This window comes from Oncorhynchus keta, chromosome 1 (genome assembly GCF_023373465.1).
Source record: "Oncorhynchus keta strain PuntledgeMale-10-30-2019 chromosome 1, Oket_V2, whole genome shotgun sequence".
Lineage (NCBI taxonomy): Eukaryota > Metazoa > Chordata > Actinopteri > Salmoniformes > Salmonidae > Oncorhynchus > Oncorhynchus keta.
The window spans coordinates 77,293,982-77,312,146 of record NC_068421.1 but is presented as its reverse complement, the minus strand read 5'-3'; the positions used below and the strand labels follow the sequence as shown (position 1 = coordinate 77,312,146).

The 18,165-nt window shown below is 43.8% G+C and overlaps 1 protein-coding gene across 1 annotated transcript; it reads left to right on the top strand.

Moving 5' to 3' along the window:
* Positions 1–476: 476 nt before the first annotated feature.
* mcm3l (MCM3 minichromosome maintenance deficient 3 (S. cerevisiae), like) lies at positions 477–17,918 on the top strand. The gene is made up of 17 exons (XM_035790012.2): positions 477–771; positions 872–984; positions 5,376–5,584; positions 5,767–5,897; positions 6,013–6,251; positions 6,407–6,515; positions 8,272–8,425; positions 8,750–8,881; positions 9,120–9,328; positions 10,470–10,644; positions 11,601–11,727; positions 11,882–12,032; positions 14,556–14,696; positions 14,822–14,907; positions 17,011–17,087; positions 17,262–17,334; positions 17,601–17,918. Exons 1-17 carry the CDS (start codon positions 712–714, stop codon positions 17,809–17,811), a joined length of 2,397 nt encoding a protein of 798 aa, XP_035645905.2. The 5' UTR covers positions 477–711; the 3' UTR covers positions 17,812–17,918.
* Positions 17,919–18,165: the final 247 nt, after the last annotated feature.

Genomic DNA, 18,165 nt, shown 5'->3' with positions numbered 1-18,165 from the left:
GGCACACGTGTAGGCGTGTTTTACACCTGCATAAACCAGGCACGGTGCCCCACTCTGTCCGAGGGCGAAGTCGGCTCAAAACATTAACTCATTAACTAGTCATGAGTAGGATACTGTGTTTTCACACGCAAAAGTGATCGGTTTTGATAGAAACGCTTTATATGCCTTCCCAGTGAAAACTATTTTGAAAATTAAAACATTGATTTTATGGAAAAGATAAATATGTTTCTGGATGATGCACCAGGCTGTCTTGCTGCCAAACATGACAGTGGCTCAGATTACTGTTCGATTCGCCCCAGGCCCAGACCATTCTAGCCAATGAGAGGGAAGATACGCGTCGTTATACTCAACATTGCCAGAATGCCACGTGCATCCATTTATATCAGTATATGTTTAACAGTTTAAACATTACGAAACTTATATTTAATTTTTTTTAAATCTCACGTAATTCTACTCTCATATACCTCCTTACAAAAAACGGTTTATCTCACGTAGACAGATTTTAGCAGAATAAATCCTATCGATTCGCCTGTTCCTTTCTGCATGCACTCACCCTGATTAGAAGTGTGAAACAACACCTGTAGATTTCTCAGTCCATCACACCTGCACATTTAATTATCCCAACCTGAATCTGGCCACGGCTTCTTGCCAGACTACAGTTTACCTGGAGGAGAAGACGGACCGTTGTATTTGCCCTGGGAGGGTGTTGAGATGGAAGATCTGGAACTGAGAGAGGCGCAGAGAGAATACTTGGATTTTCTGGATGACAATGTAAGTACAGAAGATAGTAGAATGTGTTACATAAAAATCAATCAAAAGTGCGGCAATTAATGTGAGGCAATGTAAGATGTGTTGCTTATTTATTTTGTAGCAAGATCAAGGAGTTTATCATGAGAGGGTCAGAAGTATGGTGTCAGAAAACCGGTGCCGCCTCATCGTGAACATCAACGACCTGAGAAGGAGGAACGAGAAGCGGGCCAAAGCGTGAGTATAGACCCTGACAAACAACAACCCAGTTGTTACTCGAGTTTTCCCACGTTGGACATGAGTGAAGAGGAAAGTCCCCCATCTTTTGGAGGCCAGTGTAAATATTTAACCTTTTTTTTTGACACAGCTAAATGTTTTTCAGCCCTTAGCCTTGATTAGGGTTTTAACCTCTCATTTTACATATCGAATCATGGTTATACCTTTACAAATTGTCAGTGCTATCCGAGATCCTTACAACGTCCATTATCTTGATATTAAATGTCAATTTCAATTAGGCGGAGAGATTAAATGTAAAGTCAAATGGGGGGAACTTCCCAAAGATGCCTAATAGCACGTATCATTTCAAAATGCCCCCCCCTATCGGTTCAGAGATCAATCACAATGTGATTCCAAGAAAACGTGCAACAACCGGTTTTTCCGTTTTCAGGGGAAATGGAAGAGCCAGTGACACAACTTCTGTGTTTGACCACTAAACCCACAGGTGCAACATTGAGACTTCCTGGAAGGCTTGAGTAACAGACCAGGTTTTGAGAAGTGAAAAATTCCTCCTTAGTAGTTAAGTTTTGCCAAATCTGAAGGCATAACCTAGATTCAAGCCAATTTCATAAGTAGTTGAACATGTTATTTATTACCCCAAACTTGTGAAAGTGACAAACTGACATGTTTTAATTTTAGGCAAAAATTACTTTTATATCAAAGGAGTGCCTTTGATTTGATGGCCTGCACGTGTAGTTTGGCTCAAGATGCTTGTTAGACCCGACAGACAATGTGTTTCTACCATGAGCTTTGCTAGCCAACTCACAATGACTACAAGTGAGATCAGGGATTTCTATTGGAAAATCTGTTTTATCCCACCATACTGTACAGCCTTTGTTAACAAGGCAACATATCTTTACTCCACATTTACTGGATTGGTTGAACAGTGCAGGAAAAAAAGTGGCCCTAAACCCATTTTTTTTTATTGAAAATTATCCCACCCCAACCATGTGAAAAAAATTGTAACAGTATTTCTGATTGTCTTAACTCTCTGTATACTTTTAATGTGGGGCTGTGACAGTTAGTTGCAAAAGAGAGACATAATGTCTTAATTCACCACTACTAATGAAATGGGTGTGCTTGATGCATGTTAAGGTTGCGCTTCTAAGTCAGGGGACGTGGTTGTTAATCTCTGCGGTCACATCCAATCTGGATCGATATTTGGTTTTAATGCAGATGATGCTTTCAAAACTACAAGGTAGAATCATGTCAATTATCTTCAGCTCGGAGCTCTAGCAAAGGGGCCCGAGATCCTGAGTTGGAATGCCCAGTTGAATGACAGTTCAAAATTATTTTTCCCAGTCGGACCCCCCCAGAGTTCCCAGTTAGTGACCCATGAATGTGTTGTCTGCAGCATTCAGTCACATGACAGCTTGTTTAGCTGTTCAATTTAATTTACCAGTATGTCAACTGAGCCAGGGATCAGTCAAATGGAAAGTAGGTCCCAAAATGGTCTTTCCTAGCATTGGAGGTGAGCAGCCATCACTCATGTGGGACGCTTACTGATGCTGTTTTCTGTTAGAAACATGCACAGCCGAGGGAAGGGGGCATGGTTCGCATTTGAAATACTCTCTCTTCAATTAAGTATTCTTTCCTCTGAATCCACTGACTCGGTCGCTCGTCTGTAGAATGTTTTTGTATTTCCCCTGCATGCTTGCGTTCAGTTCGTTCAGTTTATCAAATACACTGCCGTAAAAAAGTGCACTGAACAAAAATATAAACTCAAATGAAATAAAAGATCCCAGAAATGTTCCATATGCACAAAAAGCTTGTTTCTATAAAATTGTGTGCACCTATGTGTTTACATCTCTGTTAGAGTATTTCTTATTTGTCAAGGTAATCCATCCACCTGACAGGTATGGCATATCAAGAAGCTGAATAAACAGCATGAACATTACACAGGTTCACTTTGTGCTGGGGACAATAAAAGGCCACTCTAAAATATGCAGTTTTGTGATGCATGTCATCCAAAAAGTTAGACTTTTGAATCATCTGTCTACAGAACATTCTTCCAAGATTCTTGATGATCATCCAGGTGCTTCCAGGAGCTGTTTGGTGAACTTGAGTCAACTTTTTGGATGACATGGGTCTCATTATGCCTGGCAAAAAAAACAAACACTGCATTCAACAGTAAGAACCTCATACCAACAGTGAAGCTTGGTATTGTGATGGGTTGAGGATGCTTTGCTGCCTCAGGACCTGGAAGACTTTCCTTAATAGAAGGAACCATGAATTCTGCTCTGTATCAGAGCATTCTACAGGAGAATGTCAGGCCATCCGTCTGTGATCTGAAGCGCAGCTGGATCATGCAGCAAGACAATTATTATAAACACACAATCAAGTCTACATGAAAATGGCTAAAAGGCAACAAATTAGAAGTTTTGGAATGGCGTAGTAAAAGTCCAGACCTTATCCCAATTGAGATGTTGAGGCAGGACTTGAAACGAACGGTTCATGCTTGAAAACACACAAATGTTCCCTAGTTACAGCAGTTCTGCATGAGTGGGCCAAAATTCCTCCACAGCGACATGACTCAACTACTACATTAAGCGTTTGGTTGAAGGTGGCACAACCAGTTGAGGGTAAGGGGGCAATTACTTTCCCCACACAGAGCAATTGGGTGTTGCATTACTTTGTTTATGTCATTGTTATTTGTTCCCTATCTAATATTAGGTTTTAGTTGGAGATCTGATAACATTCAGTATCAAAAATATGCGGAAGTTAGAAAGGGGGCAAATACTTTTTCACGGCACTGTATCTCTGTTACATAGGCAAGGATACATTTTGTCATGACAGTCAACCAAGTCTGTCTTTTTTTACCTCCGTTGTGAATGACAACAGATCCCTTCTCAATGTGAAAAATCTGTCCAACACTCCTCGATAACCACCAAGTGTGAAATATATTTATATAAAATATAAATACAACCATTTGGATGACTGGATGTCAGACTATCCCGCAGGTGAAGAAGCCGGATGTGGAGGTCCTGGGCTGGTGTGGTTACACGTGGTCTGTGGTTCATTCCTGCAGTGAGCATGCCAATTGCACACTCCCTCAAAATGTGAGACATCTGTGGTGTTGTGTGACAAAACTGCACATTATAGTGGCCTTGTATTGTCCCCAGCACAATGTGCACCTGTGTAATGATCATGCTGTTTAATCAGCTTTTTGATATGCCACACCTGTCAGATGGATGTATTATCTTGGCAAAGTAAATAAACAAATGTGTGCACAAAATTTGAGAGAAATAAGCTTTTTCTGCATATGGAACATTTCTGGGAACTTATTTCAGCTCATGAAACATGGGACCAACGCTACATGTTGTGTTCATATTTTAACTGTGGATGCCAAGTGGTGGACTGTCATGTTCTGCTAACATCGCCACATAGTTTTGCCAACAGACATGCGCAATGGATGTGGTTTGATGTAGTTCTAATGCAGCAGGTAACTTCGATTGTTATCTGAGTTCTGTGCTAAGCTCTTTTGCCGCTAGTTCCTCTCGGTGTATCATACAATGCTTCCATATGGCAGAGGGAGACTCAACTAGAGTGTAGCGGTCTGCCCGCCATAGATTGATCCCTATCTGTGCAAAAGCCTACCATTCGATTCCATGGCATCTGTTTTTCGTCAATATAGCCTCGCAGCACTCTGAACATCCAATCTCCTGTGTCGTTCCATGCTCGGAAATTGTGAGAGAACGATGTGTCCTCCTGAATAGCATCCTCGGACATGTATAGCGATTTTGGTGGGGACCTATGCATGGGCGTCTCGGCCCTCAAAGCTATCGTCCATAGGGGAGTTTCTGATTGCTAGCAAAAGCATAAATTCTTACAAAGGTGTTGCTGTGAGTTTGTGCATATGCCTCCCCACACATGGTGAAAACAATATCATTAGTGGCTGGTTATCAGTCTCTGCAATAGTGTCATCGTGTAGTGTGAATGATACAAGTGCAACGGTCAAGTGTGGCCTTTTCCCATGATCTAAGGGCTCTCTCTGGTTGAATTTTACATTTGATTAATTTTCATTCAGATTAAGGTTAACCAGAATATTATGTATTTTATTTCTTTTTCAGGATTTTGGAAATTCTCACCACACCATTATCATATCAGGCGAACCCCTAGCTTGGGAACTGCTGAGTAACTGAATTTCTTGTTCACTTAATTTTTCTCATCAATTCATGCACCTTGTTGGAGAGCGAGGTAGCGGCAGTGTTCCATTCCCTTTATTGATCCTTGAGTGACAAATGCCAAGCGGTGGATAAAATGTTGTAATTGGTTTGAGGCCTGTATTCCTTATTTTGTTTAAAATAAATGAGAATTTGTTTCTAAAATATACTTTTAAATACTCTTTTCAGATTGCTGAAAGACTCCTTCAATGAACTCGTTGCTTTCCAAGGAGCTCTGAAGGACTTTGTTGCGTCCATCGACGCAACCTACGCCAAGCAGTTTGAGGAGTTCCATGTGGGGTTCGAGGGTAGCTTTGGAACCAAGCACGTGACCCCGCGAACCCTCGCGGCACGATATCTCGGGAACCTGGTTTGCGTGGAAGGAATCGTTACCAAGTGTAAGTATATAATGAATTTGAATTGCTCATTATCCAGTTGTATTCCGATTGATCAATTGACCATTCTTTACCACGCAACCTTTCTTGGTTCCTCCTTATTAGAATTACACTACTGCAATCCCATTCAACGGATAGGCTACTCAAAATAACTAACAGCCTGCATGTGTTTGTCATTGTGGTAGGTTCTCTGGTGAGGCCTAAGATCACCCGTAGTGTCCACTACTGTCCAGCCACTAAGAAAACCTTGGAGAGGAAGTACACTGACCTGACCTCCCTGGACGCTTTCCCTTCCAGCTCCATATACCCTACCAAGGTGTGTAACTGTGCAATTTTGAATGGTGCTCTATCCCTCCCCATGCTCTCCTATCTAGAACATTCCTGCCATAGATATCACACACTCCTTTGCTACCTCTCTCCTTGGTCTATAGGATGAGGAGAACAACCCCTTAGAGACAGAGTTTGGGCTATGTGTCTATAAGGACCACCAGACCCTGACCATCCAGGAGATGCCTGAGAAGGCCCCTGCCGGACAGCTCCCCCGCTCTGTGGACATAATCGCTAACGATGACCTGGTCGACAAGGTCAAACCGGGCGACCGTGTTCAGATGGTTGGGATCTACCGCTGTCTGCCGGCCAAACAAGGAGGCTTCACCTCTGGCACCTTCAGGTGGGTGGGTGTGGGAACAGGAACTATGTGTTCTGCTTCCAAATTGTTTTGAAGGGTTGGGGTAAATTTCAATTCAGGAAGTAATTTTTTAAAAATCCTATTGCTTTTCAAGTATAATTTTTATTTTAGTGAACACAACCTTCTGTTTAATGCAGGACGATTCTGCTGGCCAATCACGTGAAGCGGATGAGTAAAGAAATCGTGCCGACATTTTCTGCTGAAGATATTAATAAAATCAAGAAGTTTTGTAAAGCCCATTCTAAAGTAAGTCACTGACTCTAAAGCGTCAAGCATTGAACTCTGTTGGGAAACTCTACTACAGTATCTTGTGGTAGAGCATTTTAAATTACGATAAAGGTGTTGTATACAATCAGACGATCTGATCACTTCTTGGCATGCAAACTGTTACATCACATTTGGTATACAGTGCATTCGGAAAGTATTCAGATCCCTAGACTTTTTCCACATTGTTACATTAGACTTATTCTAAAATTGATTAAATGTTTTTCCTCAATCTACACACAACTCCATATTGACAAAGCAAAAACAGAATTTTAGACATTTTTGCAAATGTATTACAAATAAACTGAAATATCACATTTACGTAAGTATTCATATCCTTTACTCAGTACTTTGTTGATGCACCTTTGGCAGTGATTACAGCCTTGAGTCTTCTTGGGTATGATGCTACAAGCTTAGCACACCCGCATTTGGAGAGTTTTTCCCATTCTCTGCAGATCCTCTCAAGCTCTCAGGTTGGATGGGGAGCGTTGGTGCACAGCTATTTTCAGGTCTCTCCAGAGATGTTAGCTCGGGTTCCAGTCCGGGCTCTGGCTGGGCCACTCAAGGACATTCAGAGACTAGTCCTGAAGCAACTCCTGCATTGTCTTGGCTGTGTGCTTAGGGTTGTTGTCCTGTTGGGAAGTGAACCTTGGTCCCTGTCTGAGGTCCTGAGTGCTCTGGAGCAGGTTTTCATCAAGGATCGCTCTGTTCATCTTTCCCTCGATCCTGACTAGTCTCCCAGTCCCTGCCGCTGAAAAACATCCCCACTGCATGACGCTGCCACCACCATTCTTCACCGTAGGGATGGTGCCATGTTTCTTCCAGACGTGACACTTTGTATTCAGGCCACAGAGTTAAGTCTTGCTTCCATCAGACCAGAGAATCTTGTTTCTCCTAGTCTTAGTCCTTTAGGTGCCTTTTGGCAAATTCCAAGCGGGCTCTCATATGCCTTTTACTGAGGTGTAGCTTCCATCTGGCCACTACCATAAAAGCCTGATTGGTGGAATGCTGCAGAGATGGTTGCCTTTCTGGAAGGTTCTCCCATCGCCACAGAGGAACTCTAGAGCTCTGTCAGTGACCATCAGGTTTTGGTCACCTCCCTGACAATGGCCCTTCTCCCGTGATTGCTAAGTTTGGCCAGGCAGCCAGCTCTAGGAAGAGTCTTGGCGGTTCCAAACTTCTTCCATTTAAGAATGGAGGCCACTGTTATTGGGTACCTTCAATGCTGCAGACATTTTTTGGTACCCTTTCCCAGATTTGTACCTCGACACAATCCTGTCTCGAAGCTCTAGTGACAATTACTTTAACCTCATGGCTTGGTTTTTGCTCTCACTTGTACTGTCAACTGTGGGACCTTATGTAGACAAGTGTGTGCCTTTCCAAATCATGTCCAATCAATTGAATTTACCACAGGTGTACTCCCAAGTTGTAGAAACATCTCCAGGATGATTAATGGAAACAGGATGCACCTGAGCTCAATTTCGAGTCTCATAACAAAGGGGCTGAAGACTTTTATGTAAATTAATTAGCAAAAATGACCAACCTGCTGTTGCTTGTCATTATGGGGTATGTCTAGATTGAGGATTTCTATTTCATACTTTTTTGAACAAGGCTGAAAAGTAACAAAATGTGGAAAAACTCAAAGGGTCTGAATGCACTGTGTAGCAGTTGGCTCATTTGATACCAATGCTCTTCAGTCATACACATGTCAGTTTCCTGTGTCATGATTGTTTTCCAGGATGTGTTTGAGCATCTGAGCTGCTCACTGGCTCCCAGTATACATGGCCATGAGTACATAAAGAAGGCCATTCTGTGTCTCCTGCTGGGGGGCAATGAGACCAACCTGGAGAATGGGACACGTATCCGTGGAGACATCAACATACTGCTGATAGGTTAGTCGTATAGTCAACCACTACTATTGATGGGTTGGAGTAATTTCGAATACTTTGTGGTCTCGCTCTATGGTTGTCCTGATTCTTCTCTGCAAGTGTACATCTGCACACTTCACGGGTCTAACCATGGTGGGAACTCCCTCTGCCTGGTGGGAACTCCCTCTAGCTGATGCTAACACCAATCCAATGCTTTCAAATACATGACAGGAAGTGTGCAAGTGCACACTTTACACATTGTTGCACATCGGGATGTAGCTTAACATTGAACTCAATGCATGGCCTCTTCCGTTTGTTGTCTCTAACCTGGTTGGTCTCTCTGGTCAGGTGACCCGTCGACGGCGAAGTCCCAGCTGCTGCGCTACGTCCTGCACACTGCTCCACGGGCCATACCAACTACAGGACGTGGATCAACTGGCGTGGGGTTGACCGCCGCTGTCACCACAGACCAGGAGACTGGTATGGAGAACTATTTGGGGATGTCATTTTTAATGATTGTGCTCTTGTTATTTGTCTGCATCCTGTTATTCCCGCAGAGTTCCCGCAAAGAAAAATATCATTCTTGAAGCTGATACTCCTTCCTCTTCCACCTATTTACCATAATTATTATCCCACTCTGCATACCACTCACGCAATGCACACACTTCTGTTCATACCCTTTCTCGCTATGTCTCCATCCCTCTCACTTCCTCTCCAGGTGAGCGGCGGCTGGAGGCCGGGGCTATGGTGCTGGCAGACAGAGGAGTGGTGTGCATCGACGAGTTTGACAAGATGTCTGACATGGACCGCACAGCCATCCACGAGGTGATGGAACAGGGCCGTGTCACCATCGCCAAGGCTGGCATAATGGCCAGGCTCAACGCCCGCTGCAGTGTGCTAGCCGCCGCTAACCCAGTCTACGGCAGGGTGAGGCGAGCTAATGCTAACCCAGTCTGTCTTTATAATCTAAGACCATGTATAGTGCTGTGAAAAAGTATTTGCCCCCTTTCTAATAAAGTGATCTTGAGTAAACAGAAAGCATAACAATTACATATTTCATAAACAAATTTCTGCAACACCCATTGGCCCCTTACACTCGGAACTGTTGTGCCTCCTTTAGCTGCAATGACTGCAATCAAACGCTTCCTCGCGTCGCCGTGGAGGAATTTTGGCCCACTCTTTCGTGCAGAACTGCTGTAACTGGGGAACATTTGTGGGTTTTCAAGCATGAACTGCTCGTTTCAAGTCCTGCCTCAACATCTCAATTGGGATAAGGTCTGGACTTTGACTACGCCATTCCAAAACTTCTAATGTGTTGCCTTTTAGCCATTTTCATGTAGACTTGATTGTGTGTTTATAATAATTGTCTTGCTGCATGACCCAGCTGCACTTCAGATCACAGATGGATGGTCTGACATTGTCCTGTAGAATGCTCTGATACAGAGCAGAATTCATGGTTCCTTCTATTAAGGCAAGTCTTCCAGGTCCTGAGGCAGCAAAGTATCCCCACACACATTGCTGATTTTAAAGCAGTTATGCATGGAAGAGTGGGACAAAATTCCCCCACAGCGATGTGAGAAACTGATCAACTACAGGAAGCATTTGGTTGCAGTCATTGCAGCTAAAGGTGGCAAAACCAGTGAGTTTAAGGGGGCAATTACTACTTCACACAAGGAAATTATGTTTTGCGTAACTTTAATTAGATAAATAAAACAATGACTTATTCTAATATTAGGATTTGGTTGAAGATCTGATTTACATTCGGTATTATAAAGGGGCAAATACTTTTTCACGGCACTGTATAACAGGATGTCACAGCTACTTGCCAATAATCCTCCATCTCAATAACTGGAATAAATAGACTTTCCTCACAGCCGCCTTAATGCACCGTCATTGGGCTCAACCTGGACAATGCTTTGCATAGATTCGCCAATCTTGATCACATAAGTCGTTTTTTGGGATGCAAGTTAATTTGTAGGTTAGTAATTCTTTGTGCGGGTCAATCCATTTTGTACACACTGTTCATGTCTGTGACAACATATGTGTTTTCTCTTACCTTCCCTTACAGTACGACCAGTATAAGACTCCCATGGAGAACATTGGTCTGCAGGACTCTCTGTTGTCTCGGTTCGACCTTCTCTTCATTGTTCTGGACCAGATGGATGCAGACAGTGACAGGAAGGTCTCGGAGCATGTTCTACGCATGCACCGCTACAGAGCACCAGGGGAGCAGGAGGGAACAGGTGGGGTACGCTACTGACTAAATACACATGCTAATGCACCGCTACAGAGCACCAGGGGAGCAGGAGGGAACAGGTGGGGTACGCTACTGACTAAATACACATGCTAATGCACCGCTACAGAGCACCAGGGGAGCAGGAGGGAACAGGTGGGGTACGCTACTGACTAAATACACATGCTAATGCACAGCTACAGAGCACCAGGGGAGCAGGAGGGAACAGGTGGGGTACGCTACTGACTAAATACACATGCTAATGCACCGCTACAGAGCACCAGGGGAGCAGGAAGGAACAGGTGGGGTACGCTACTGACTAAATACACATGCTAATGCACCGCTACAGAGCACCAGGGGAGCAGGAGGGAACAGGTGGGGTACGCTACTGACTAAATACACATGCTAATGCACCGCTACAGAGCACCAGGGGAGCAGGAGGGAACAGGTGGGGTACGCTACTGACTAAATACACATGCTAATGCACCGCTACAGAGCAGGAGGGAACAGGTGGGATACGCTACTGACTAAATACACATGCTAATGCACTGCTACAGAGCACCAGGGGAGCAGGAGGGAACAGGTGGGGTACGCTACTGACTAAATACACATGCTAATGCACCGCTACAGAGCACCAGGGGAGCAGGAGGGAACAGGTGGGGTACGCTACTGACTAAATACACATGCTAATGCACCGCTACAGAGCACCAGGGGAGCAGGAGGGAACAGGTGGGGTACGCTACTGACTAAATACACATGCTAATGCACCGCTACAGAGCACCAGGGGAGCAGGAGGGAACAGGTGGGGTACGCTACTGACTAAATACACATGCTAATGCACCGCTTCTCATTCAAAAGAACAATTATTTTTATCAAACCAGTGGAAATTATTTCTGATTTAGTACCTGGTGTGGAATTTTGTTGCTCACTATCTGATCTGTTGATTGATGCCCCCGCACCCTGCAGCCATGCCCATGGGCAGCACTGTGGATGTGTTCGCCACGGAGGACCCCAACATCACAGAATCCGCCGAACAGGAACTCCAGATCTACGAGAAGAAGGACAATGTCCTGCACGGACACCGGAATAAAAAGTATCCAGCAAAACTTCCATTATTACACTCGTAGTACATTACACATTATGTTCTTATAGAACCCCCCTGCCTTTCTTATAGAACCCCTGCCTTTTTCTGATAATCCATGGCTTTGTGTGTTAACCCCTTTATGATGGTGTCTGTCATCCTCCAGGGAGAAAGTAGTTACCATGGAGTTTATCAGGAAGTACATCCACGTGGCTAAGCTGGTGAAGCCTGTTCTAACCCAGGAGGCCTCAAACCACATAGCAGAGGAGTACTCCAAGCTCCGCAGCCATGACCAAGTGAACGCCGAATCAGCCAGGGTCTGTAGTACTTACATACACTATATTACCAAAAGTATGTGGTGGACACCTGCTCGTTAATTAAACATCTCAATCCAAAAACATGGGCATTATATGGAGTTGTTGCCCCCCCCCCCCTCCCTGCTGCTAAAACAGCCTCTACTCTTCTGGGAGGCTTTCCCCTAGATATTGTAACATGGTTGTGGGGACTTCCTTCCATTCAGCCACGAGCATGAGTGAGGTCGGGCACTGATGTTGGGTGATTAGGCCTGGCTCGCAGTCAGCGTTCTAATTCATCCAAAGGTGTTCAATGGGGTTGAGTTCAGGGCTCTGTGCGGGCCAGTCAAGTTCTTCCACACCGATCTCTACAAACCATTTCTATATAAACTTCTCTTTGTGCAAGGGGGCATTGTCAGGTGAAAGAGGAAAGGACCTTCCATTACATTACATTTAATTACATTACATTCACCTTCCACAAAGCACAATTGTCTAAAATATCATTGTAAGCTGTAGCATTAAGATTTCCAGTCACTGGAACTATGGGGCCGATCCCGAACCATGAAAAACAACCCCAGACCATTATGCCTTCCCCACCGAACTTGACAGTTGGCACTATGCATTTGGGCAGGTAGCGTTCTCCTGGATGGGGAAGCGTGATTCATTACTCTAGAGCAGTGGTCACCAACCGGACTTGTCAATTTCCAAGGCATTTCTAGTTGATCTCCAAACATTTCTGTAAAAAACCCAACAATAAAACCTGTTCCTATTTTTTAATTAGTCTTGGGCTGTTGGTGATAAGTGCAGCCAATTCAGCTTCCCTGCGCGCCGGGTAGTCAAACTGTTGCCATTTCATGTGTCTGAAGGTACAAACGCTGCCTTTTCGGTGGACTTGGAGAGGAAATCAAGTGCACTATGCCTCTGCTGGCTAATCTGATTGCTCAGATAACAGTCTGCAGTAACGTAGCAGGCATAAAAGAAAACTACGGCAAAATTTATTTCAAAACGTTTACAACCATGACTAGAGAGAGACTGTTAACGAATACAGCAGAGCTGCTGTTTTTGAGTGAGTTCATGTTTAATTTCTTACTCTGCACGGTCAACACTTTGTATTCAACACTTTTATAACCCATAAAATGCATGTTCTTCCTATTTCCACTCAGTGCTACAACAAGCAGTGCAGCAGTAATGAACGAGTAGGAAAACGTATCTTGTTATAAGCGGCTTGGGTCTTTTTTAATATCAAGGAATATTTAACTTTCTCTGTAAATTGACGTAACAACATGAATTTGTGCATGAGGCAGAAGTAATGCGGTGTGACTCGTTTCACCATAAGCTGGAAGACTGTGTACCTTTGGTCAGTGGAGGAAAAGGAGAGCAAGCGGAGGGATGTTGAGAGACGGTCCCTCAGTCTGCTGCTCTCTCCCTCCGCTGAGGCTGACCATCAGATGTAGGCACCATCAGCCCAGTAAGATAAGTAATACAACAATGGATCTATTACCAGTGTGATCATATAGCCTGCCTCAAACTTTGAAATATAATTTTAAATGTTCCAAACAATTCATTGGCAGATAAATTCAAGCAAAGCCAGTATGTGGTGATAATGTATTGGGCCTATAGCTTAGTGCACTAACCTCATTGCTACATAACTGTTTTTAATAGGTTATTGTTGCATAGGCTTACATTTAAGTCATGGTAATAAAAAATCAGAGCGGTAGATCTCAGCATGCATTTAGACTCAAAGTGATCTTGACTCAGTTAAGGTTGACCACTGCTCTAGAGTGTTTCCACTGCACCAGTCCAATGGCAGCGAACTTTACACCACTCCAGCCGATGCTTGACATTACACATGGTGATCTTAGACTTGTGTGCGGCTGCTCTACCTATAGAAACCCTTTTAATTAAGCTTCCGACCAACAGTTCTTGTTCTGACTTTGCTTCGAGGCAGTTTGAAACTCTGTAGTGAGTGTTGCAACCGAGGACGGACAACTTTTACGTGCTTCAGCACTTGGCGATCCCGTTCTGTGAGCTTGTGTAACCTACCACTTCACTGCTGAGCTGCTGTTGCTCATAGACGGTCAACTTCAAAATAACTGCACTTAGTTGACCGGGGCAGCTCTAGAAGGGCTGAAATTTGACGAACTGACTTGTTGGAAAGGTGCCATCCTATGATGGTGCCACCTTGAAAATCACTGAGCTCCTTAGTAAGGCCAATGTTTGTCTATGGAGATTGCATGGCTGTGCTTTTTATTTTTTTAATACCTGTCCGCAACTGTTGTGGCTGAAATAGCTGAATCCACTCATTTGATGGGGTGTCCACATACTTGTGTATCTTATCCGGCACTTTACTAGAGTCTAAAAGCTGTCTAAAATACTTTTGTTATTATTGCATTGGGAATCCTTTCCTGCTTGTTATGCCCAGTTTACAATCCTGTATGTAAAATGATGATACAGGCAATCAATTAATCATGGAAACATGTACTATTGGTTTGGCAATGTCTTCAAATAGACATTGTACTTTGTGTTGATGGGTTGTCTGCCATGTAGACAATGCCGGTGACAGCCCGAGCGCTAGAGACAATGATACGATTGTCCACTGCCCACGCCAAAGCACGTATGAGCAAGACCACAGACTTGGTTGACGCGGAGGCTGCCCTGGAGCTCATGCAGTTTGCCTACTTTAAGAAGGTAACGTTGGGATAAAACAGTTTGACACTGGATACATTCCTTCATTTAATTTGGAGACAAAATGATTAACTTTATGGATAGGTTTTAATTCATGTTGCTATGTATACTGTCCTATCTACATGTAGATTCTGGAGAAGAGAAGGAAGGTTGTAGAGGACGACATGGGTGTGACTCAGAGCCAGGAAGTGGCCAGTCAGAGGACAAGCACCAGGTCTGAGCCCATATTCAAAAAGCAGCTCTGACTAAGAATGCTGGTTATAGGATCAGTTCAGCATTTTGGCTCATAATGAAAAAAATATACAATAGATTGTATATTGCTCTTTTCATTACGAGAATCTGAGGCTTCAATAAAAACAAACTAAATCAAATCTAGGGTTCTGGCAGGTCATGGACGATTTTCTTCTAGAGCGTCAGACGATGGGGATGACCGTTCTAGTACAGTGACTTGCGAAAGTATTCACCCCTCTTGGCGTTTTCCCTATTTTGTTGCCTTACAACCTGGAATTAAAATGTTTTTTTTGGGGGGGGGTGTTTATCATTTGATTTACACAACTTGCCTACCACTTTGAAGATGCAAACAACAAATAAGACAAAATAATTGAACTAGTCACCCCCCCCAAGTGAATACTTTGTAGAGCCACTTTTTTTGCAGCAATTTCAGCTGCAAGCATCTTGGGGTATGTCTCTAAGCTTGGCACATCTAGCCACTAGGATTTTTGCCCATTCTTCAAGGTAAAACTGCTCCAGCTCCTTCAAGTTGGGTGGGTTCTGCTGGTGTATAGCAATCTTTAAGTCATAACACAGATTTTCAATTGGATTGAGGTCTGGGCTTTGACTAGGCCATTCCAGGACATTTACATGTTTCCCCTTAAATCACTCGAGTGTTGCTTTTACAGTATGCTTAGGGTCATTGTCCTGCTGGAAGGTGAACCTCTGTCAGTCTCAAATCTCTGGAAGACAAACAGGTTTCCCACAAGAATTTCCCTGTATTTAGCACCATCCATCATTCCTTCAATTCTGACCAGTTTCCCAGTCCCTGTCGATGGAAAAACATCCCCACAGCATGATGCTGCCACCACCATGCTTCATTGCGGGGATGGGTTTTCTCGGTGATGAGGTGTTTGGTTTGTGCCAGACAGTGTTTTCCTTAATGGCCAAAAAGCCCAATTTCAGTATCAACTGACCAGAGTACCTTCTTCCATTTATTTGGAGAGTCTCCCACATGCCTTTTGGCGAACACCAAATGTGTTTGCTTATTTTTTTTCTTTCAGCAAAGGCTTTTTTTCTGGCCACTCTTCCTTAAAGCCCAGCTCTGTAGAGTGTATGGCTTAAAGTGGTCCTATGGACAGATACTCCAATCTTCGCTGTGGAGCTTTGCAGCTCCATCAGTGTTATATTTGGTCTCTTTGTTGCCTCTCTTATTAATGCCCTCCTTGCCTGGTCTGATAGTATTGGTGGGCGGCCCTCTCTTGGCAGGTTTGGGGTGCCATATTCTTCCATTTTTTAAAATAATGGATTTAATGGTGCTCTGTGGGATGTTCAAAGTTAGATTTTTTTTTTTGTAACCCAACCCTGTTCTCACCTTCAAATTTGTCCCTGACCTGTTTGGAGAGCTCCTTGGTCTTCATGGTGCCCCTTGCTTAGTGGTGCCCCTTGCTTAGTGGTGCCCCTTGCTTAGTGGTGCCCCTTGCTTAGTGGTGCCCCTTGCTTAGTGGTGCCCCTTGCTTAGTGGTGCCCCTTGCTTAGTGGTGCCCCTTGCTTAGTGGTGCCCCTTGCTTAGTGGTGCCCCTTGCTTAGTGGTGCCCCTTGCTTAGTGGTGTTGCAGACTCGGGCCTTTCAGAACAGGTGTGTGTGTGTATATACTGAGATCATGTGACACTTAGATTGCACACAGGTGGACTTTAACTAATTGTGACTTCTGACGGGTAATTTGTTGCACCAGATCTTATTTAGGGGCTTCATAGCAAAGGGGTGAATACATATACACACACCACTATTATTTTTAAACAAGTAATTTTTCACTTCACCAATTTGGACTATTTTTGTGTGTCCATTACATGAAATCCAAATAAAAATCAATTTAAATCACAGGTTGAAAGGCAACAAAATAGGAAAAACGCCAAGAGGGATGAGTACTTTTGCAAGGCACTGTATAGACACAAGGGAACCTGATCCCAGATGAGTGCTCTTACTGAATTTTTTTTTTAATAAAGGCTATTCTCAAGGATGTGGAAACTGGAGAGATTGGTTGCATCAAAGACTAGGTGTGAATTATCTTAAATGGCTGCCTTTGTCTCCTTTCTTTCATGACCAGGAAGCGTAAGGAAAACATGGACGTGACAGATGCTGGGGCAGAGTCTGACCCTTATGAGTTTGAGGATGAGGAACACGGTAAGGCGCGTGCACACACTGCACGTACAAGGTCTGTCTGTACCCCACCTGGTCACCAATAGAGCTCAGTTCTTAGTGTTATAAACCATTTCTCCATTTGCACCATTGTAAATACTTTATTTTGATGACTAAGAATTATCATACATTTCTAATCCCTCTCTTTCTCCCTCCTAGCCCAGTCTATTCTGAAACACAAGAATACTACCTCTCAGAGCCTGAGGACAGGACAGGACATCAGACAGGACAGGTACATCTCCGCTCTACTCCTTTTTATTTCAGTAACCTTAACTTTACTGGACCTTACTGGTCACAGAGTACTGCACCACTTTTTGGTAGGCTACACCTTGTCAGGGATTGGTACTGCTCAAACACTAAACAAAATCAACCTCTAAGCCTGTTGCAGGAAGAATGGCATGAAGAATGTAAAAAATTATTAGCCCATTTATCCGCTCTTCAGAGACGGTCAAGGTGGGATGATGTTTGTTTGTGTATTCTCAAACCCCTCCTGCCCAGGCTGAAGCTGTTTAAGGTTGCTCTGATGAAGGCCTTTCAGACTACACGTTCCCAGTCTGTAGCGGTGACGGAGCTTCTGACCCTGGTCAATAAGACCACACACGGTCAGGACGACCATGAGTTTGACGAGCAGGAGGTAGAGAAGCTGCTGGGGCGCATGCAGGCAGACAACCAGGTCATGATGTCAGAGGGTGTGGTCTTCCTAATTTAGAGCTGGGGCAGCCAATCGCAAGAGCCAGTCCCAAGAGCCAGTCCCAACCTGTCTGGTCTACTCATGGTCATCATGAACTGTCTCTAATAAATGGGTTGAGCATGAAATGTGGTCTGGAGTTTGTTCAAATGTAAATGTGGAGTTATTGAAAGGCCCTCCCTCTGTAAGTGTGGAGTTTATCCAGGAACCAGTGACTGGTAGTAGTTTTAACTGCAAACTGGAAGCAAGACTAGTTTGTTTTATTAGATCGTTTAAAAAAAAAACATAAAATGGATCAATTTCACTTACAATAACATACATTGTATCTTCCATTGTTGGTCACGGTTTCTTATGAAGAGATGGAAGGTCATTGTC